This window comes from Amborella trichopoda, chromosome 3 (genome assembly GCF_054954075.1).
Source record: "Amborella trichopoda isolate Santa Cruz 75 chromosome 3, AtrichopodaSantaCruz75HAP2 v2.0, whole genome shotgun sequence".
Classification (NCBI taxonomy): domain Eukaryota; kingdom Viridiplantae; phylum Streptophyta; class Magnoliopsida; order Amborellales; family Amborellaceae; genus Amborella; species Amborella trichopoda.
Genome location: NC_142338.1, coordinates 8,181,790 through 8,199,013, shown reverse-complemented (window position 1 = coordinate 8,199,013; position 17,224 = coordinate 8,181,790). Strand labels below are relative to the sequence as shown.

The window sequence follows — 17,224 nt, the reverse complement described above, 5'->3', positions numbered from 1 at the left end:
AGCCTAACACTAAACCACATTAATTTTTTGAAAATGTTCAATTTATTTTATTTTTTATTCAAGAAGGTCACAATCATTGTCAACCATTGGATGTGAAATTAGATAGTGATAATGTAACTCTAATTGAATAGTGTCCAAAACAAATATTCTCGTAAGCTGTGATACATTTTAATATGCTAAATTTCACATCCATCAGCTAAAAAAAGTTGTAGCCTTTTTGTACGAAAATTAAATGATCTCATAACATACCATCCCTTCTTTCTTTCTTTTTTTAGAAAATGTGGAATCAATTTCATTTAAAAGCGAAACATGCCCATGACAGTTCCATGTCAAACCAGAATCCACTAACATTTCCCAATAAACGCACCCATGAAGAACAAAAAAGGGATCCATGTCTGCCCATTCATTCATTCGAACGAGTTTATCGCTCAAGATACTTCTTGGGCATGAGGCTTTCGGACCAAGAAGAAGTACAATGGTGTGAAGATCTCCTTCCTGAAAAACATACAAAACCGACACTACATCTTAAAATTGAAATATGTTAAATTAAAAAAGAATCATATACTACAATATCTATAGCATATAACAATCTCACTCGAAAAATATGGGTGGAGCATATTTAAAAATAAAATAAAATGTTGGAATGAAACATGGGCTTTCTGATCATTGCTCACTTTCCGCCATGAACAAGACCTTCTGCTGCTTTCTCGAGGAAAGAAGATACCCTCTCGCTTCCTTTGGGAGCAACGCCGATGTACTCTAAAAACTTGACCTATAAAATATACAGAAATGTTACTATCTCAAATCTTCTTCCAGTTCATATAGAATTCGAATATTTCTGAGTGACTAGAGGTCCTATAAAACCAAGCAGAATAAATTCAAATTCATTCCTTACATAAGCTACAACCACTTAGAATTTCCTAAATTCCCCATTTCATTACCCTCCACCATAATATGGGACCATATTTCCTTGAAGAGAAAAATATCTTCGATGGGTGTAATTTTGTGGTTAGTCAAGGCTAAAGCCAACTCTGAAATTACATGTATGTGGGCTACTGTAGTGGTCTTACAAACAGTTGTTATGTCGAATTCAGCTTTAATGGGTCATAAACACATCAATCAAACTTTTTGATTCACACGCTCGAAAACAGAAGAATATCCCCACCCAAAACAATTTGGAGCAAATGGTGAGGGCAAATGAATATCGGTCGTCAGTTGAAGTAACTACAACAGCAAACCCCTTGACAAATGCATTTGCATATGAGAATTATGTTAGCAAATAGTAGAAAAACCCTTTTAAGGTGTGGCTACAGCCACAAAGTTCAGTCCTGACAGTCAGATAACTCGTGGACACTATACTAGTTGTGAGGCTCTTCAACCCAAATAATGCAAGAAATCATCATTTTAGCAACCACTTGACAAGAAGTTGTAGGATTCCAAAGTTCTAAACGCACCTAAAAAGCACAAATTAGAGCCTTTGGGTCATTTGGATCCTAGGGTATTTTGCATAAAATACATCGTTTGGCAACTTTTTTTGACACAAAATCATGTTTATTGTAAGCAAGAAAGAGGGGCCAAAATATGGGTACACAAAATTAAGAATAAAAGTTAGGTTATCCAAAAGATGACTTTGCATGCACGAGAGAGGGAATACAAATATAATACAACTAATGATAATACAATTTTCACACATCGGAGCTGCCCACTTTATTAAATACAATTAATTCTGCCAAAACATACCCACAAAGTAGGGAGAGAAACTACGTCAAATCTTAAGTTTTAGAGAGAAAGGATCATAAAATTTTAGAAAGATAAACCATATCAAATTTTAAAGAGAGAAACTACTGAAGATCATGTGCAACTCCTCTGCCCATTCTCATGGGGGTATCATAAATAAGGGAGCAGTAGGTTGCATACCAAACAAAGGGGCTCTAGGACAGTCACAAGCAAAACTTATGATATGAGGATTTAACAGCTTCCGATTCTGTTAGTGATGAGTGTTACATCTTGTTTGACTGACAGACACAGCACTTTACGTTCCAGTAAGTGTGAAGAAACTACCTCAAATCTTAAGTTTTAGAGAGAAAGTATCATGAAATTTTAGAAAGATAAACCATATCAAATTTTAGAGAGAGAAACTACTGAAACTTTTAGAGAAAAAAGATCTCAAATTTTTAGAGAGAGAAACTGTATCAAATTTCAAGTTTTAAAGAGAGAGAGTATCATAAAATTTTAGAGGGAAACTCTATTAAATTTCAGAGAGAAAAATTATCTGAAAGTTTTTACAACGAGAAACTTTGGAGACAGAAATTATATCACATTTTTTATACAAGTATCTTAAAATTAGACATAAAATATATCAAATTTTAGAGAATTTTTTTAAGTAAAGTATCTTAAAATTAGGCAGAAAATATATCAAATTTTAGAGCGAGAAATTGCATAAAATTTTTTGGAGAGAAACTATCTCAAATTTCAAGTTTTAGAGAGAAAATATCTTAAACTTTTAGAGAGTGAAACTATATCAAATTTAAGAGAGAAAAACTACTTAAATTTTTTAGAGAGAAACTATATGAAAATTGAGTAAGAGAAACAACCTGAAATTTTTTAGAGACAAAAACTATATCAAATTTCAAGTTTTAGAGAGTATATCAAATTTCAAGTTTTAGAGAGAAAGTATCTTAAAATTTTAGATAGTGAAACTATATCAACTTTTAGAGAGAGAAATTATCTGAATTTTTTTAGAGAGAAACTATCTCAATATTTTTGGAGAGAAACTATCTCAAATTTTAAATTTTAGAGACAGAAAGTATCTTAGAATTTTAGTGAGAGAAACTACCTGAAAATTTTTTAAAGACAAACTTTCTCAGATTTTTTGGGGAGAGAAATTGTCAACTATCTTTTTGGAGAGAGATATTGTCAACTATCTAAAATTTCAAATTTTTAGAGAGAGAAACTATCTCAAAATTTCAAGTTTGTTGTGTTCTCTCTCTGTGTGCATGTTTCCAATTGTGTTTGCCAAACATAGGAAAAAACATGCTTAAGTAATCTTTTCATGTAAATTTCTTTTCCTGTAAATTGTTTTTTTTTTTTAACAAGGTTACATAGGAATGGAACTTGAGACGTTGTGCTATGAAAACCAGCCTCTACTGTCTTGACCAAAGCCCGATTCCTTCCTTTCCTGTAAATTGTTTGTATATGTAAATATTTTTCATGTAAATATTTTCCTATCAAACTTTCACGCGTACCAAACAACCCATAATAGCAAACCAGGTCATACAAAAATAATCCAAACATGAGATTTGCATAACCTGGGTACCATGCAAAGGCAATCAAACAACTCCTACTTGAGTAACCAGGTTTTAACATAACCAAGGTTTGACATCATAAGGTTTTGATTTAAAACCTGGATTTGTTAACTCATGGAGCCAAACAAGCCCTCACATGTTGCATTTACTAGGTTCCACTTTTTGTCTTGGAAAGAAAAGACACTAGGGGGTATGTACAAGGAAAACTTCAGGTCCTAAATTGAGAATAAGTAGGACACTAGGGTATGTACAAGGAAAACTTCAGGTCCTAAATTGAGAATAAGTAGGACACTTTGAGAAAAGAAGAACAAGCACACGTATATAAAACAAAAATAAAATAAAATGCTTAAAAAGCTTTTGATTAAGAAAATAGTATGGCATGCCTTACCATGTTTCTTGTCACAAACCGACCCAGAGTTGTTAGACGGAAGCTGCTAAAAGAGAAGTGGCTGGCGTCCAGGGGAAGGTACCAAGTTACAGGTGAAATAGTTGCAAGATCCTTCTCCCACAACACCTGTAAAAAAGAAACACTGATCAAATCAAATAACAGGCCTTCTTACTTTTCACTTCTTTCACACATTAAACAAAAGAATTCTCTTCTTGGGTTTCCTTGTTTTACCTGGTGGTTAGGAGCATATTGTATAATCTTTTTTTTTGATAATGCGCATATTGTATAATCTTCTTCCAATAATTTCACGGAAAAGTTTTATCTCAGGGAAATCTAAAAGATGTTGATTTTCTTCAAGAAATTCCGAAGAGTATCAGGAAATTAGGGAAGAATATTTCCCCAACATTTTTCTTTTGAATGAGTTAATAAAGGAAATAAAGTTAGAATAAGAAAACTATCTTTTATTTTTCTTGAAAAAACTCATTGACATTTTAGCAAAATTTTCAGAATCACAGAAACCTTTATCTTGTAGTTTGAAGATCTTGGAGCAAAATTTTAAGTTGTCCTTATAGATCAATAGAAGATTGAAATGTAAAGAATAGGGTCCTCACCTCAAATCCAGCTTTTTGCAAAGCATCAAGGCACTGCCCAGTAGACCTTACATCGGGAAGGCCATTACCAAGCTCGATTTCTGCCTGTTTTCAAGAACTAAATGATTCAGAAAGATTATTCAAACAAGGACATGAAACTGTAGACACAGTACCATGCATATTGAGTCACACATGAATGTGCCCATTAGCAAACAAATCATTTGCTCCTTCAACCACAAGCATAAGCATACAAGTGCGCTCTCTCTCTCTCTCTCTCAACCACAAGCATAAGCATACAAGTGCGCTCTCTCTCTCTCTCTCTCTCTCTCTCTCTCTAACACACACACACACACACAAGACATGGTTAATGAGCTTGATCACACACATACAAACATACAAGACATGGATGAGCTTGATCAAAGTTTTCTGGTTCTGGCATTCCTTAAAATTGCACAAAGAGAACCACGAAACACGATCAAACCTTTTTTACTCCTTTTTGATACCAATGTAAAAGAAATTACATTATTGTGTAGTGTTTCCCGGGCACACACACACAAATACATGCAGAAAGAGAGAAAGAGAGACCTTGATTTTTTGGTGGTCTTGATTGTTAGGGTCGAAAGAATCAGTCATACACCATTCATATGCAGCAAAACATTGACCTGGCTTCAATACTCTGTAGATCTCTTTATAGCATCCAACCTGATTTTTAGAAAACAATTAGTTGATACAATCCTTTGCAATCCACATGAACAATATCATAAAATCTTGCAAGAACATTAGGATGGGAATTTCAGCAACATGCACAACAAAAAAAAATCAGTAGCACATACAGCATTTGGTGCATGGCAGGTGGCCTCAATTGCATAGACAGCATCAAAGGCATTATCAGGAAATCCCATTTTCATGAAGTCAGCCTGCAACATGAAAAATACAAGGTTGTTAGACGTCCAGATAGAAAGGCCCTCACATACAAGAACTAAGATAAGCTTTCTTTCAAGAAGCCGACCTTCACAAAGTCGCATGTCTTGTCCACTCCAGCTATACGGTTTAGTACCTGCATTGCAACAATAATACAATACAAACAGAACCATAAGTCCAGGAAATGGAACTATTTAATTCCTTAATCTAGCATAGAAACAATCATCACCTAGTTTGGAGATTAACCATAAATGAGAGAATGGTGATGATTGATTTCTTTTTAGAAGTAGAGTCACATTCCTTGTTTGGTTATAATTTCTTTTTAGAAGTAGACTCACATTCCTTGTTTGGTTAATAAGGATTAGATCTTTATTTGGAGATCAACCATAAATGAGAGAATGGTGATGATTGATTTCTTTTGAGAAGTAGAGTCACATTCCTTGTTTGGTTCATAAGGATTAGTTCTTTATTTTAGTGAAAGTTTCCTTCTTGTGATGAGAGCTGGTTTCCTGTATATAAAGAATTCATGATTTTCGTAATTCATGATTTTCCTAATCTGAGAGCTAGTTTTCTTAGGAAAGTCAAGGTTGCTTAGAGTCCATGCCAAGCTAGATAACGAGTCCATAACTATTATAAGTAGATGTAATAGGCCCATAGCCAGCCAGATGAAATTGATTTGAGAATTTTTCTTTGCTTAATGGTGTCGATTCCATCCAAAGTTGTCGATGCCTCCTTTAATTGTGTTGAATCCATGAACCTTGTTTTAGGAGTCGGTGCCAGTACAACTCTGGGCCCCTTAATTTCCTTGAGGTTTGACTCTTTATACAAGTGAGAGTTTTCTTCTTCATTCATCTTTTCTCTCCTTATTCCGCCAAATAGTTTCCGCCTAGATAACGCCAAATGCTCCTTTAAACCCAGGGAAAACAAAGCCCTAAACAAAGCTTACCCATGTACAATCCATCTCTGATCGTTTCTATCCCAAAGCCAACCCTAGAAGCCTGCCTTTCATTCTTGTAACTTGCTGGGCTGTTAAATTTCAGGAATTTTAACATCCATTAAACCCTTTAACACAAACCTTTAACATTTTAACCTCACCAAACCATCTCTTATAGACCTAGCTTAAGCCCTAGCCCTTTTATACCTCTATCATGCATTTCTCCTCATAGTTGGAGACCTCAATACATCCAAAACCCTGCTGTCCTAAACTTCAGGGGAAACTTAAACCTTTTAGAACTCCTAAATCCTAGCCTCATTAGAACTCTCAAACCTACCCCAAACCTTTCCTTTTTAAGCCTACCTCAAGTATGACACTCATGTAGTAGTCAAGCCCCTCTAGTCCTGCATCAATATTTCTAGTAATATTTGTGCATTCTTGATGTAAATGTTTAGATGCACACTATGCAAACTTTAGAGTTTGACACCTCAGCAACGGAAGTTACATCTCATATCTACTGTAGGGGATAAGTATGCAGCAATAACAGATCTCACTATATTGCTTTTCTTCAAATTTTGTATATAAAAAGTTGTAATTCATGACTCACAAACTCATCATTATTTTATGTAGATAGAGGGGTAGTAGCTTATCCAGTTCGTCTAATATTCCACGTGGATAGAACTGTTAGGATGCATAAAATCAATCATAGCAGCTCCAATTAAGTGACATGTTTAGCCACATAGATACCTTCCATGGATTAGGTTATAGATAAATTCACTAATTATAGGATTAAATATCACAAGAGGAATACTTGGAACAAGCCAAGCATACATCATATTTCATACCACAAATCACTGCCACAACAGACATATAGGAAACATATATTTATAAATGTGCAAGTAGGTCTTCTGCCTTTAAGCAAAGGGTTTGAGGATCTTCATCTCAACCACATGGCTGTAGGATCTACGCCTATTTATTCTCCCTTATATACATAGTTATGCCAGTAAAGTGAGTAACCAATCTCTACCTTAATTGATCCTATTGATACCATGAAACATGAGAACAATATAGTTTCGATCATTTAAAGCAAAACATGGTCACTGTGGTAGCTTCATTCTTCAATAGCTAGAGAACAAAATAACCATACATACATGAACGTCATTCTGGCACAACTTCAAGAAAGACAATTAGAAAACAGGATCGGTGCAGCTAAACCATAAGGAGACCAAGATATAAGCACAAATTTAGTGTAAATACACAACAAAATATTCAAGCCAATTCACACCATTTGTTGATTGCCGAGGAGCCATCCAAAGAGGACAGGATGACATTGTAAAATAGACATCTTGCTAATTTGATGTCAAACTAGATGAGCACAACAGGAAGAATAAAACACCATGCCATTATAAGGAAAAAGTTTATATGTCATTAAATAAGCATACCTAAGCAATAACAAAAAGAGTGGAAAATTTATAGAGACCATAAGGCAAGTTTGCAACAAGCAAATTCTAGAAAAAATGGTTTGGCCAAAAGGGCATATCCTCCAACAATTATGTTCTACAAAATACAAAATAATTCTGTCTTTTACAAGGGGAGATTTGAAATACTTACAGTTCCCCTGGATATCTGATATTCATTGTTGTTCAAGCCGGTAATGGAGGTTAAGCTGAAATGGAAGAAAAACAAAACTCATACTTGTTCAATTCAAAGCTATTGAAATACCATGCAATGTACAAAAATGGACTCATACCTAAACCCAGTCCATCAAAAATAAATTGCCCAAAAGAAAGAAGCAAAGACAAAGTACTGGTTTTCCTAACTTAGAAATACTCCATCTGTGAACATAAAAGATTCACAAGATAAACTAATTGAAAATGAACAGCAAGAATGATAGGCTTCTCTATGGATGGAAATGAATCCAAGGAAATGGGATGGTAGAATAGGGAATGAGTTCACCCTAAAATTCAACAACTTCAATATGTTCATTGTATGAAGAAGCTGCAGCAACTTTTAAGTTAGGGAAGTATTCCTGCTCACAAATAACAGTTACATAGTTTATACTTTACACCTGCTCCATTTATGTGATAATTTATACTTTACACCTGCTCCATCTATGTGAACACACATGCATAAACTTGCACACAAACACATACACACATGGGAAGAATTCCAATAAAATCCAAGGCAGCCATAATTATGCCCTAAACTATTCTATTTCAAAATTTATTCCATTATAACATAATCCATAAATTAAAGTTACTATCGGTGAATCCAGGTAAATCAGAAAGTACCTAAATCTGGCAATTTCACGTAATGGCCCCCCAATACCACACCCCACATCCAGTACCTTCATTCCAGGTTTTAAGCCAAGCTGGAGAGCGAGGAAATGTTCATGTCGTTTGATGCTGTCCTGAAGAGATTCTCCTTTCCATCTAGAACATATAAATATATTCAATATCATCATCTACACTAGACCAACTTCTAAGATTCTATCTAGGCTTCATTGACGAGGCAAATCATAATCCAAAAACATGTCCAGTGTGCAATTTATATTCATGGGATTTGGAAGAGAAAAGAACCACAGAGAGAGAGAGAGGGAGAAGATAAGTCAAATGCAAGTTATGGTAAATGAGATTTATCAAATGAGAGGAACAAATAGAAGTACCTACCTGGGAGCAAAATGGAAAGACTCACCCCAGCCATACTCATAAAAGCTGGTCGAAAGATCATAATATTTGTTTACCTGAAAATGACATTATGAATCCACTTGATTTTTGTGGGCACAAGACATATCAATAACCTACAGCAGTTTAATATTCATGGATTGAAGCCCCATATCATCAAAAGTGCATGACACAGTGACAGTTTCAAAAAAGGAAATTAAGGAAGCCTTGTGGCCTCACAGCACCATATGCAAATAACTAACCATTCCAATGTACTCTGAAAACAATATTGGGCAAATGGTAATTTGCAATCCTATATTGGCCTTTGGCATAAAGAGTTAGGAGTACTTGGGCTCGACTCTAGAAAAACAGTTACATAAAATTCAAAATCCCTGCATGATATTTTTAAGTATTTCCATTTTAGTTGAGCTAAAGACAGATTAAAATCCACAAAAAGTCACTTCTGAGAGTTTTTTGTCTAGATACAATGAAGAACAAGCCTCTTCTCCACAGCATGTGCCTGACAAAATTTGCAGAAAACAAAGGGATGAAATGCACTCCATTTTACTTTCACAACAATTTTCATAATTGTGCTTCATAGAATGAATCAACATTAGCAGCGAACATACTTAAAAGTAGATAAAAAGAAAAAGCTAAACAATTCCAATCATCCTAAAAATAGTCTAGATTAATAAGATATAAAAGATATTCAAAGCAGTCATCTATGATACACGATGAAAATTACAAGAAAATCACCCCCAAACTCTCTCCATGTAAGAATTTAGCCTATAGAAAATCCAAAAACCGGAGTGACATGGATGAAGGAAAACAAGGGTAGAAAAAACTACAAATCCACTTCAGTCAATGTAACATGAAAAGTTAAACTACTACAAAAAAAATCATTAAAAGATTCTAAAAATATCAAATAAGCTCTATATTACTAATTAAAATTTATGTATATTTAATGCTAGGGAAAAAAGCGTTCATAAAAATATATAATTGACATTTAATCAATGCATAATGAGTGTTTAAATCACAAGATAAACAATCAAAATGTAACATAAAAATAACATAAGTAACATATATAATAGTATGCTATAAGAGTCACACCTACAATGGCTAGATCATAGCTCTGTTGAATGAAAATGAGAAAACACCATGAAGCACGAAAGAAACCAAATACAAGGAGGATAAAACTGAATACACAGAAGTCTTCCCACCATGTCAGCGTAGTTGGCTTTCCTCGATTCTTCCTTCCCTCCAAAATAACCATGATATTTCTCATACCTACAAGATTGTAGCCAAAGGGGTTGGTCTGCATGTTGAAAGACTAAAACATGCAATTGGAAATAAATGAGATGCAAACTATATGCAATACAACCTTCATTGTGTCAATGCTGAAATCTATTCAATACAAAGTTATGATCTAACATCCCCTGGTCCACATTATTAATATGGGAAATGCTAGATGCAATCTTTCAATGATCTATTGTATTGGAAGAAGAGCGGTTTCCATCTGCCTGACTAATTGATTAATCAGGTGAACAAATTTTTTATGACAACAAACCAAATGAATCTAGCTCAAGTAACCTTGGAGACAGCACCAATTTTCATGGAATTTAAGTGGGATATGTTTATCAGTTTATGCCGGCATCTAAGTCCACTGGTTATCAAGGCTCAATTTTTCATTCTGAGTAAACATGATCTTTATTTCACAAGAAATAAACCATTGATATGCTTTAGTAGGTATGGGCAACAGGGTTCAAAGACTTTCTAACGTGAAAAAATTCTACCTGAAGCAGCTTTATTATGGTCATTATTAGTGAAAATTAGCTTGAGTTTGTTTGCTCTGTTCCTTATATCAAATGCTGAAATAATTTTCTAGGGTATTTTACCAAGAAAAAAGACCTAGACGTGGATTAAGAATAACGGTTCTCCATTATATGAAAGATAACATCCATATCTCCATCCTATACAGGGGATTTACTGTTTCAGATCAGTTTCAAGCAAGTAATTTACTTATTATAGGTGTTATATTATTTGAGAGAAGCATTTAAGCTTGGAAAGAACATGACCATCTTGCGAAGAAAGGATAAAGACTATATACACACATACATATAGCCATAAAAAGTAAAAGAATTATTTGTAAAACAACGAGAAACTTAGACAACGAACTGAGAGCATGGATTCTTTCCAAGCTTCAAAGAAATTAAGACGGGAATGATATAAGGCTTACTCTTGCACAGCAGATTGAACTTCCTCTTTCTCTATCTTCCCTCCAAGGCCAGAGGCAAGATCCAAAGCACCAGCTTTAGACATTCTGTGAGTGAATAATGTTTAGTTTCTCAGAAACTACCAAATCTGCATTTTGATGAACAGGTTGACAAATCAATGCATAGGTCATGAAGAAGTAAACATATAAAAGCTCACAAAAAAAATATCCATGAAGATCTGCTTCCTAGTCAAATCAAACAAGGACCCATGCTATCATGCAGTTACTAATAAAGACTATACAATCACAGGGACCATGAAAGATCTAGGTTGATATATTACATGAATAAAAACCTCACAGCTACAAAATAGACAAAAATAACTAACCTCTTTACAGTTTCACTTGGACTGTGAAACTCAAATGCACGATCGAAACGATATCCTGAACATATTAATTCAAAGAAAACCACTTTATTACCACCTAAATTCATATTCATTCCATGATATTAACGCCTTAACAGAAAATGCATTATCTTAACGCCTTAACAGAAAATGCATTATCTTAACGCCTTAACAGAAAACTATAGGAAAAAAGGAAAAATCAAGATCATTGGTGCTCAAGGCTTTAAAAAACAAAATTACAATAAAAACTAAAATAAAAGGTTAGGGACACACAGAGGCCTTCAAAATCCATAAAAATAGTGAATGAAACTTGCTTACAGACCCTATATCCTTTATGAATAGAGGAAGAATGCTTACTTCACCATTTTTTTCTACAGTGAAAAGCAATGGCGAATAGAATAAGGAAGTGTTATAAAAGGGAAAAGCACTGAAAACAACTCCAGACCACATGTTCCATCTAACTTACCCCCGTGTAAACTTTTTCTCCCACTTTTTCCCCACAACAAATCTTCTATTCAAATACCCAAAAAATAATTTACACAAATACCCTTCTCTACATAAATCACCAAAACTCAATATTGTCAAATCAATCCAGTAACGTCTATCATCGGACCCCCTTTGCAACTGCCGAACAGTAAATTTTACCGGTAACACACCATTTGATCTTAGATCCAACGTCTCATAGTATTTTATGTTTAATTTTTTTTACATAAATTTTATGAATATGAAATTTATAAATGCCATCTTCTCATTGATATAAAAAATATTAAAAATAATTTTTCGATAAAATATAATGATCAAAATACCTCTTAAAACATTCAAATGTATTTTGGTCTTTTTATTTTATTTGAAATATTTTTTTAAATATTTTTCATTAGTGTGAGTTGAATAAATGATTGGACATTCAAAATTGGATGTCAAAATAATTTATAAAAAAATTAAAAATAAAATAGTAAAAGACGTGACGCTGATTGGAGCAATATTAACCCTCTTTTCATAATGGAAGACGTTGATTGGAGCTATATTAAACCTCTATTCATAATGGAAGACGGTTGGATAAGGAAAGGATATAAGTTTCTCCGGCAGTATGTAGTAGGCTGTTGCAAAGGACGACTGATTCCAGGTCTCCGACACTATCTAAAGAGGCGGTGACGATACGATCTAAAGAGCAGTGCATACACTATCTAAAGAGCGGTGAGGTCCGACACTATCAGCAGTGACAACGCTATCTAAAGAGCGTTGAGGGCTTCGATACTATGTAAAGGGCGGTCCGATAGTATTCAGTTTCGATCCGATAGTTGCCTTAGGGCAATTTGGCACTCTAACGGTGATGGTACGCTTTGGCATTGTGCTGTATTCAGTTTCGATCCGATAGTTGCCTTAGGGCAATTTGGCACTCTAACGGTGATGGTACGCTTTGGCATTGTGCTGCTGCATCCAAAAATCAACATGTGGCCGAAATAATTTTTATACATGGGAAGAAAAATTTCGTCAAGAAAAATGAAAATTTTTCTTTTGGGGGTTAGTTTAGAAAAAATAGTGCCAGAAAAATTAGGTTGGGTAAATTGCATAAAAGGAGTGGTTTTGAAGCTGATTGTAATTTAAAAAAAAAAAAAAAAACACAAAATGAAAACATAGGCCCCAAAATAGAAATGTATGCAGAATCCAGTCCATGTGCGGAAAAGGAGAGTCAGACAGAGCAATAAATCTCTCTCTCTCTCTCCCCGCTAGAAAGAACGACAAGATATACTCTCTCTCTCTAAAAGGTGCTCGCTCGAAAAGCCGTTCTCTCTCTAGAAAGGGAAGAACGCACTTTCTCGCTTCAGAATTAAAAAACACTACGCACTGCAAAATGAATACTCTCTCTCTCTAAAAGATGAGAGAGACATCGGCTTCGGAATCAAACAGAATTCATGCTCTCTCTCTCTAAAATGAAACAGAGCAACAGTCGTTGTTGCCATACCTTCGCTTTCAGAAACACCTTCTCACCATTCCATTCACCTTCTCTCTCCAAACAGATAAAAAGATGAAATTGGAAAGCAGAAACCCCTTTATGTCTCTAGAGATCAGCAAAGCGGCTTTCTAAATGGATCGAGCGGTCAACAACGTTCGAAATCACGATATCAACAGAGTGATTCGTCGTTTCTCTCTCAGACACATTTTTTTAACTCCCACGTGCGAGATCAGGTTGTTGCAAAAGACCAGCACCACCCTGTCACACCTGTGGACCGCTGCACTCAAAGCGGGCGTACCACGTGACGTGTCTTCAAATTTTATAAGGCCTATTTTTAAAGGAAAAGTGTTTGGTGCGTCGGCCCATTCACACTATTTTTGTGGTCTCCCCATAAAATATATCTCAAAAATATATTTTCAATCCAAAATTTTAGGGCTCGATAACCTCAACCACAACAATAATCTAAATTTGGAATTTTTATTTTTCAAAATATATATTATTTTGGAATTCCTTTTTTCATCTTTTACTTTTAGTGGATATAAAATTAGATAAATAAGAGACCGCATAGTAATAGGTGAGTCAGACTCACCGTAGCTGTGTCTATTTTTAAAGGGTGAGACTTTTACAAGGTACCCACCTTATACTGTAGAAGTAATGCGCATCCTAATAATTTATTTAGAGATGTAATTTTGCTGTTTGAAAGTTTAGGATAGCTTAAAACTCCGTTTTTATGTTGAGTTATGGAAATCTAAAATTTGAAAAATGGTATGGATTAAGTACATTTATAAAAACTACAAAATCCTTAAAACAAACAATCCAAATAATTTGTTATAAGATGCACTAATTTTTTTAGTTTAAAATTCCTTTTTTCTCCATATCAAGGCATCTCGAAGTCCAAATGGTCGATTATGCATTCTTCAATGTTGGAGCACTCTCTTAGAGGATTTTGAATGTACAACGTACTTGAATAGTGTGAGGTTGCAACCTTAAACAAATTTTATTTATTTCTAAACCTAGCTTTTTTTTATTGTACCTTGTAAGTACAACGTCCCATCCATGCAATTGCAATTGCACGGCTGCACGCCACACATGGGTCACTGCATCCTCATGAAAAAGATAAGACCTGCACATGGAGCAATGCATCCTCATGAAAAAGATAAGACCTAAGCGATAGAGAGAATCCTGACCGTGAACTTTTAATAAAAAATTGTTGAATGAGTCGGGGGGACGCAACCCTAAGCGGGCATAAATCATCCGTCATAGATGCAAATGGGTGGTATTTAAAATCAACTATTTAAATATTTTCTTGGTGAAATTATCAATTTTAGTTTTAAAATTTATCAACAAGATTTTCATGATGGATATTATATATATAAATTTAATTAGGTATAAAATTCATCTTAAAAAGTATTTTTTAAGAGGGGACTCATTTCTACATATAGTCCGAGGATCCTAAAAAATAATTTTTTTTAAATATTTTTATACTTTGTTGAGCATAATTATAAGATGCTCTATAATGTGATTATCTTAATATAACCCATATATGTACAATGATTAATATTAGAATGAGTTATGATGAGTGTGTTTATTAAAATTTCATTTTTATTTAAATATTTTTTTATTATGTAGCTTAATTTTAAGTAAGAGAAATTTTGAAATATTTATAAAAATACAATAATATTTTGAAATGTAATGTCTTGAAACTTTATTGATAGAATACTTTCGTTCTTTAATAAATATTTCAACTTCATCTTTTACAAAGATCACCGAAGTATCAATCTTCTTTTAGTGATATTTACACAAATATTTTTGGGTCTGTTTGACAAAACAGGGTTAGAATATTAAAAAATTTGAATAAAAGCCTTATTGGCTTTTCATATTCTTAGATAATATATTATCCTAACAATTTTATTGTTGTATCTATTTGATTGTTTACCAATAATTTCAAACTTCCATAACTTTGATGTTGTAATAAGGTATGTATACCAATAGAACCGTGATTAAAAAAGACTTCGTAAAATTAATCCAACAATGGCTATTTACTACAACCAAGACTTTGAAACGAACAATTGCTTAGCAAGGAAACTCAAGTAGGTGAGGTGAAGTGCTTCCTAAATCACGCATTTCTCTCTCTAAGAATAGAAGACGAGATAATTTGGTTTGAGAGAGAAATTGCGGTGAGAGAGGATTTCATCACAACACTCGGGTGCAAGACATCCGAGAAAGAGATGCATTAGATCTTTAGCCTCTTGGGATGTGATAATTTAATATAAACTGCAGAGATAAAAGAGAAAGAGATGCATTAGATCTTTAGCCTCTTGGGATGTGATAATTTCATATAAACTGCAGAGATAAAAGAGAGAGAGAGAGAAAGGTCTCAGCCTCTTGGGATGTGATAATTTAATATAAACTGCAGAGATAAAGGAGAGAGAGAGAGGTCTCAATTTTTATGGAGTAGATTCATGGAGAGTAGGTAAAAAATTACAGGCAGTAGGCCCATCGAGAGGGAGTGACTCCCTGTCCACCGTAAAACCCATTTTTTATTATCTTCATGATAATCCATTTTTATTGTGCTGATGGGAATGGAGTTTTGGGATTTTCAGTTCAACCATCATAAAGAAGGTAAAATAAAAATGGAAGACAAAAAAAAAAACCTATGATGACAACAAATTCTTGTAGTGAGAAAAGACAACGAGTCTGCAAGTCACAAAGTACAAACTCATTGCAAGTTCATGAGCAAGATTTAATAGGGTTTTGACATCCGGGGTTTAAAAGAGATAGAGTGCGCAATAACCAAATTCCGTTAATATTATAATGGAAAATAAAAAGCTGCACAATGTTGCTTTTGGTATATTAAAAAATTCAAAATCTTATTTACAACTATTAAAAAAAATACATTAAATAATTTATAATAAAAATAAAAAATACAATATTTGGTTATCAATGTACAATTAAATTAATATTATAATAATTTTTTTGGTTATTACTAAAAAATCTCTATAATTAGCATTTTTTAAGTTTAAACAAAAATTGGGGTTGTTACATTATGTGCTTTCATTTGTTAGAAAAAATACGTTACTACTGAGACGTTTCCTTGTTTGGATGTATCTATAATTATTTAAATGTAATATTATAATATTGCATCAAAATCATTCAATTTTTTTTTTATGATTAAAAAAATAATACCCCTTATAAACTGAAATTAGTATCACATTAAATATTGATCACTTATTTTTGTTCATTTAAAATTATAACAACATGCCTAGCTATATTATTATATATTGACATTAGAGTTATTAATTTATAGAGAATGTATATAATGAGACCATTTACCTTTGGAATAAGGAGTTACCATTACTTACAACTATCTGATATGAAATATGACAGATTGGATGTGTTACAAAGTTCAAAAAAATTTATTTTGAACTTTGAGCTTGGTCAATGAAATAAATGCAACAACCTAATTTCACATTCAATGTTAAAGATTAAGTGTGATCGCCTTGCAAAAAAGGTAAATGGCCTCATTATATGGGCAATGATTTCATGCAACCGTTGTAGAGTAATATGATGCAACAACCTTTAAAAACCATCTTATAGCCATTTGTTTGATCCAAAATTTGAAATATATACTCTTTTTATTCTAATAAACAATCACAAAAAAAAAAAGTGAAAACACAATTTAAAAAGTATTTTTTTAGCCCAATTAACATAGGCCGTTCATTTTGGTGAGATGCTTAGATCTAGGCGTTAAAAAGATTTTTTCATTTCCAATTTTTTTGGATGTCTTTATTATCATTGGATGAACAATGCTAAAAAGAAAAAATGATTTTGAGTTTATAAAAGCTAAGATCTTAAA

At 33.5% G+C, this 17,224-nt stretch overlaps 1 protein-coding gene across 5 annotated transcripts; it reads right to left on the bottom strand.

Annotated features, from left to right (window-relative positions):
* Nucleotides 1-258: 258 nt before the first annotated feature.
* On the bottom strand, nt 259-13,537 carry LOC18428922 (cycloartenol-C-24-methyltransferase 1). 5 transcript variants are annotated; one of them, XM_011623120.3, is made up of 14 exons: nt 11,688-11,799; nt 11,400-11,454; nt 11,038-11,162; nt 10,022-10,088; nt 8,808-8,881; nt 8,430-8,570; nt 7,750-7,804; nt 5,293-5,340; nt 5,117-5,200; nt 4,869-4,985; nt 4,305-4,388; nt 3,694-3,819; nt 675-772; nt 259-495 (listed from the first exon to the last, which is right to left on the bottom strand). In XM_011623120.3, the coding sequence occupies exons 3-14, from the start codon at nt 11,118-11,120 to the stop codon at nt 429-431; spliced, it is 1,044 nt and encodes a 347-aa protein (XP_011621422.1). In that variant the 5' UTR covers nt 11,121-11,162; nt 11,400-11,454; nt 11,688-11,799; the 3' UTR covers nt 259-428. The 5 variants fall into 5 exon arrangements, with proteins under 5 accessions (XP_011621422.1, XP_088719334.1, XP_011621421.1 ...); XM_088863208.1 differs by having other exon boundaries at nt 11,733-11,799; XM_011623119.3 differs by having other exon boundaries at nt 11,737-11,799.
* Nucleotides 13,538-17,224: the final 3,687 nt, after the last annotated feature.

What these genes read in the sequence shown, in the direction of transcription:
- LOC18428922 (XM_088863209.1), bottom strand. Translation starts at nt 11,120, where the DNA reads ATGTCTAAAGCTGGTGCTTTGGATCTTGCCTCTGGCCTTGGAGGGAAG. An exon ending in GGTTTGTGACAAGAAACATG is followed by an intron (nt 773 to 3,693) that starts GTAAGGCATGCC and finishes TATATTTTATAG; the next exon opens with GTCAAGTTTTTAGAGTACAT. An exon ending in GGTCTTGTTCATGGCGGAAA is followed by an intron (nt 496 to 674) that starts GTGAGCAATGAT and finishes TATGTTTTTCAG; the next exon opens with GAAGGAGATCTTCACACCAT.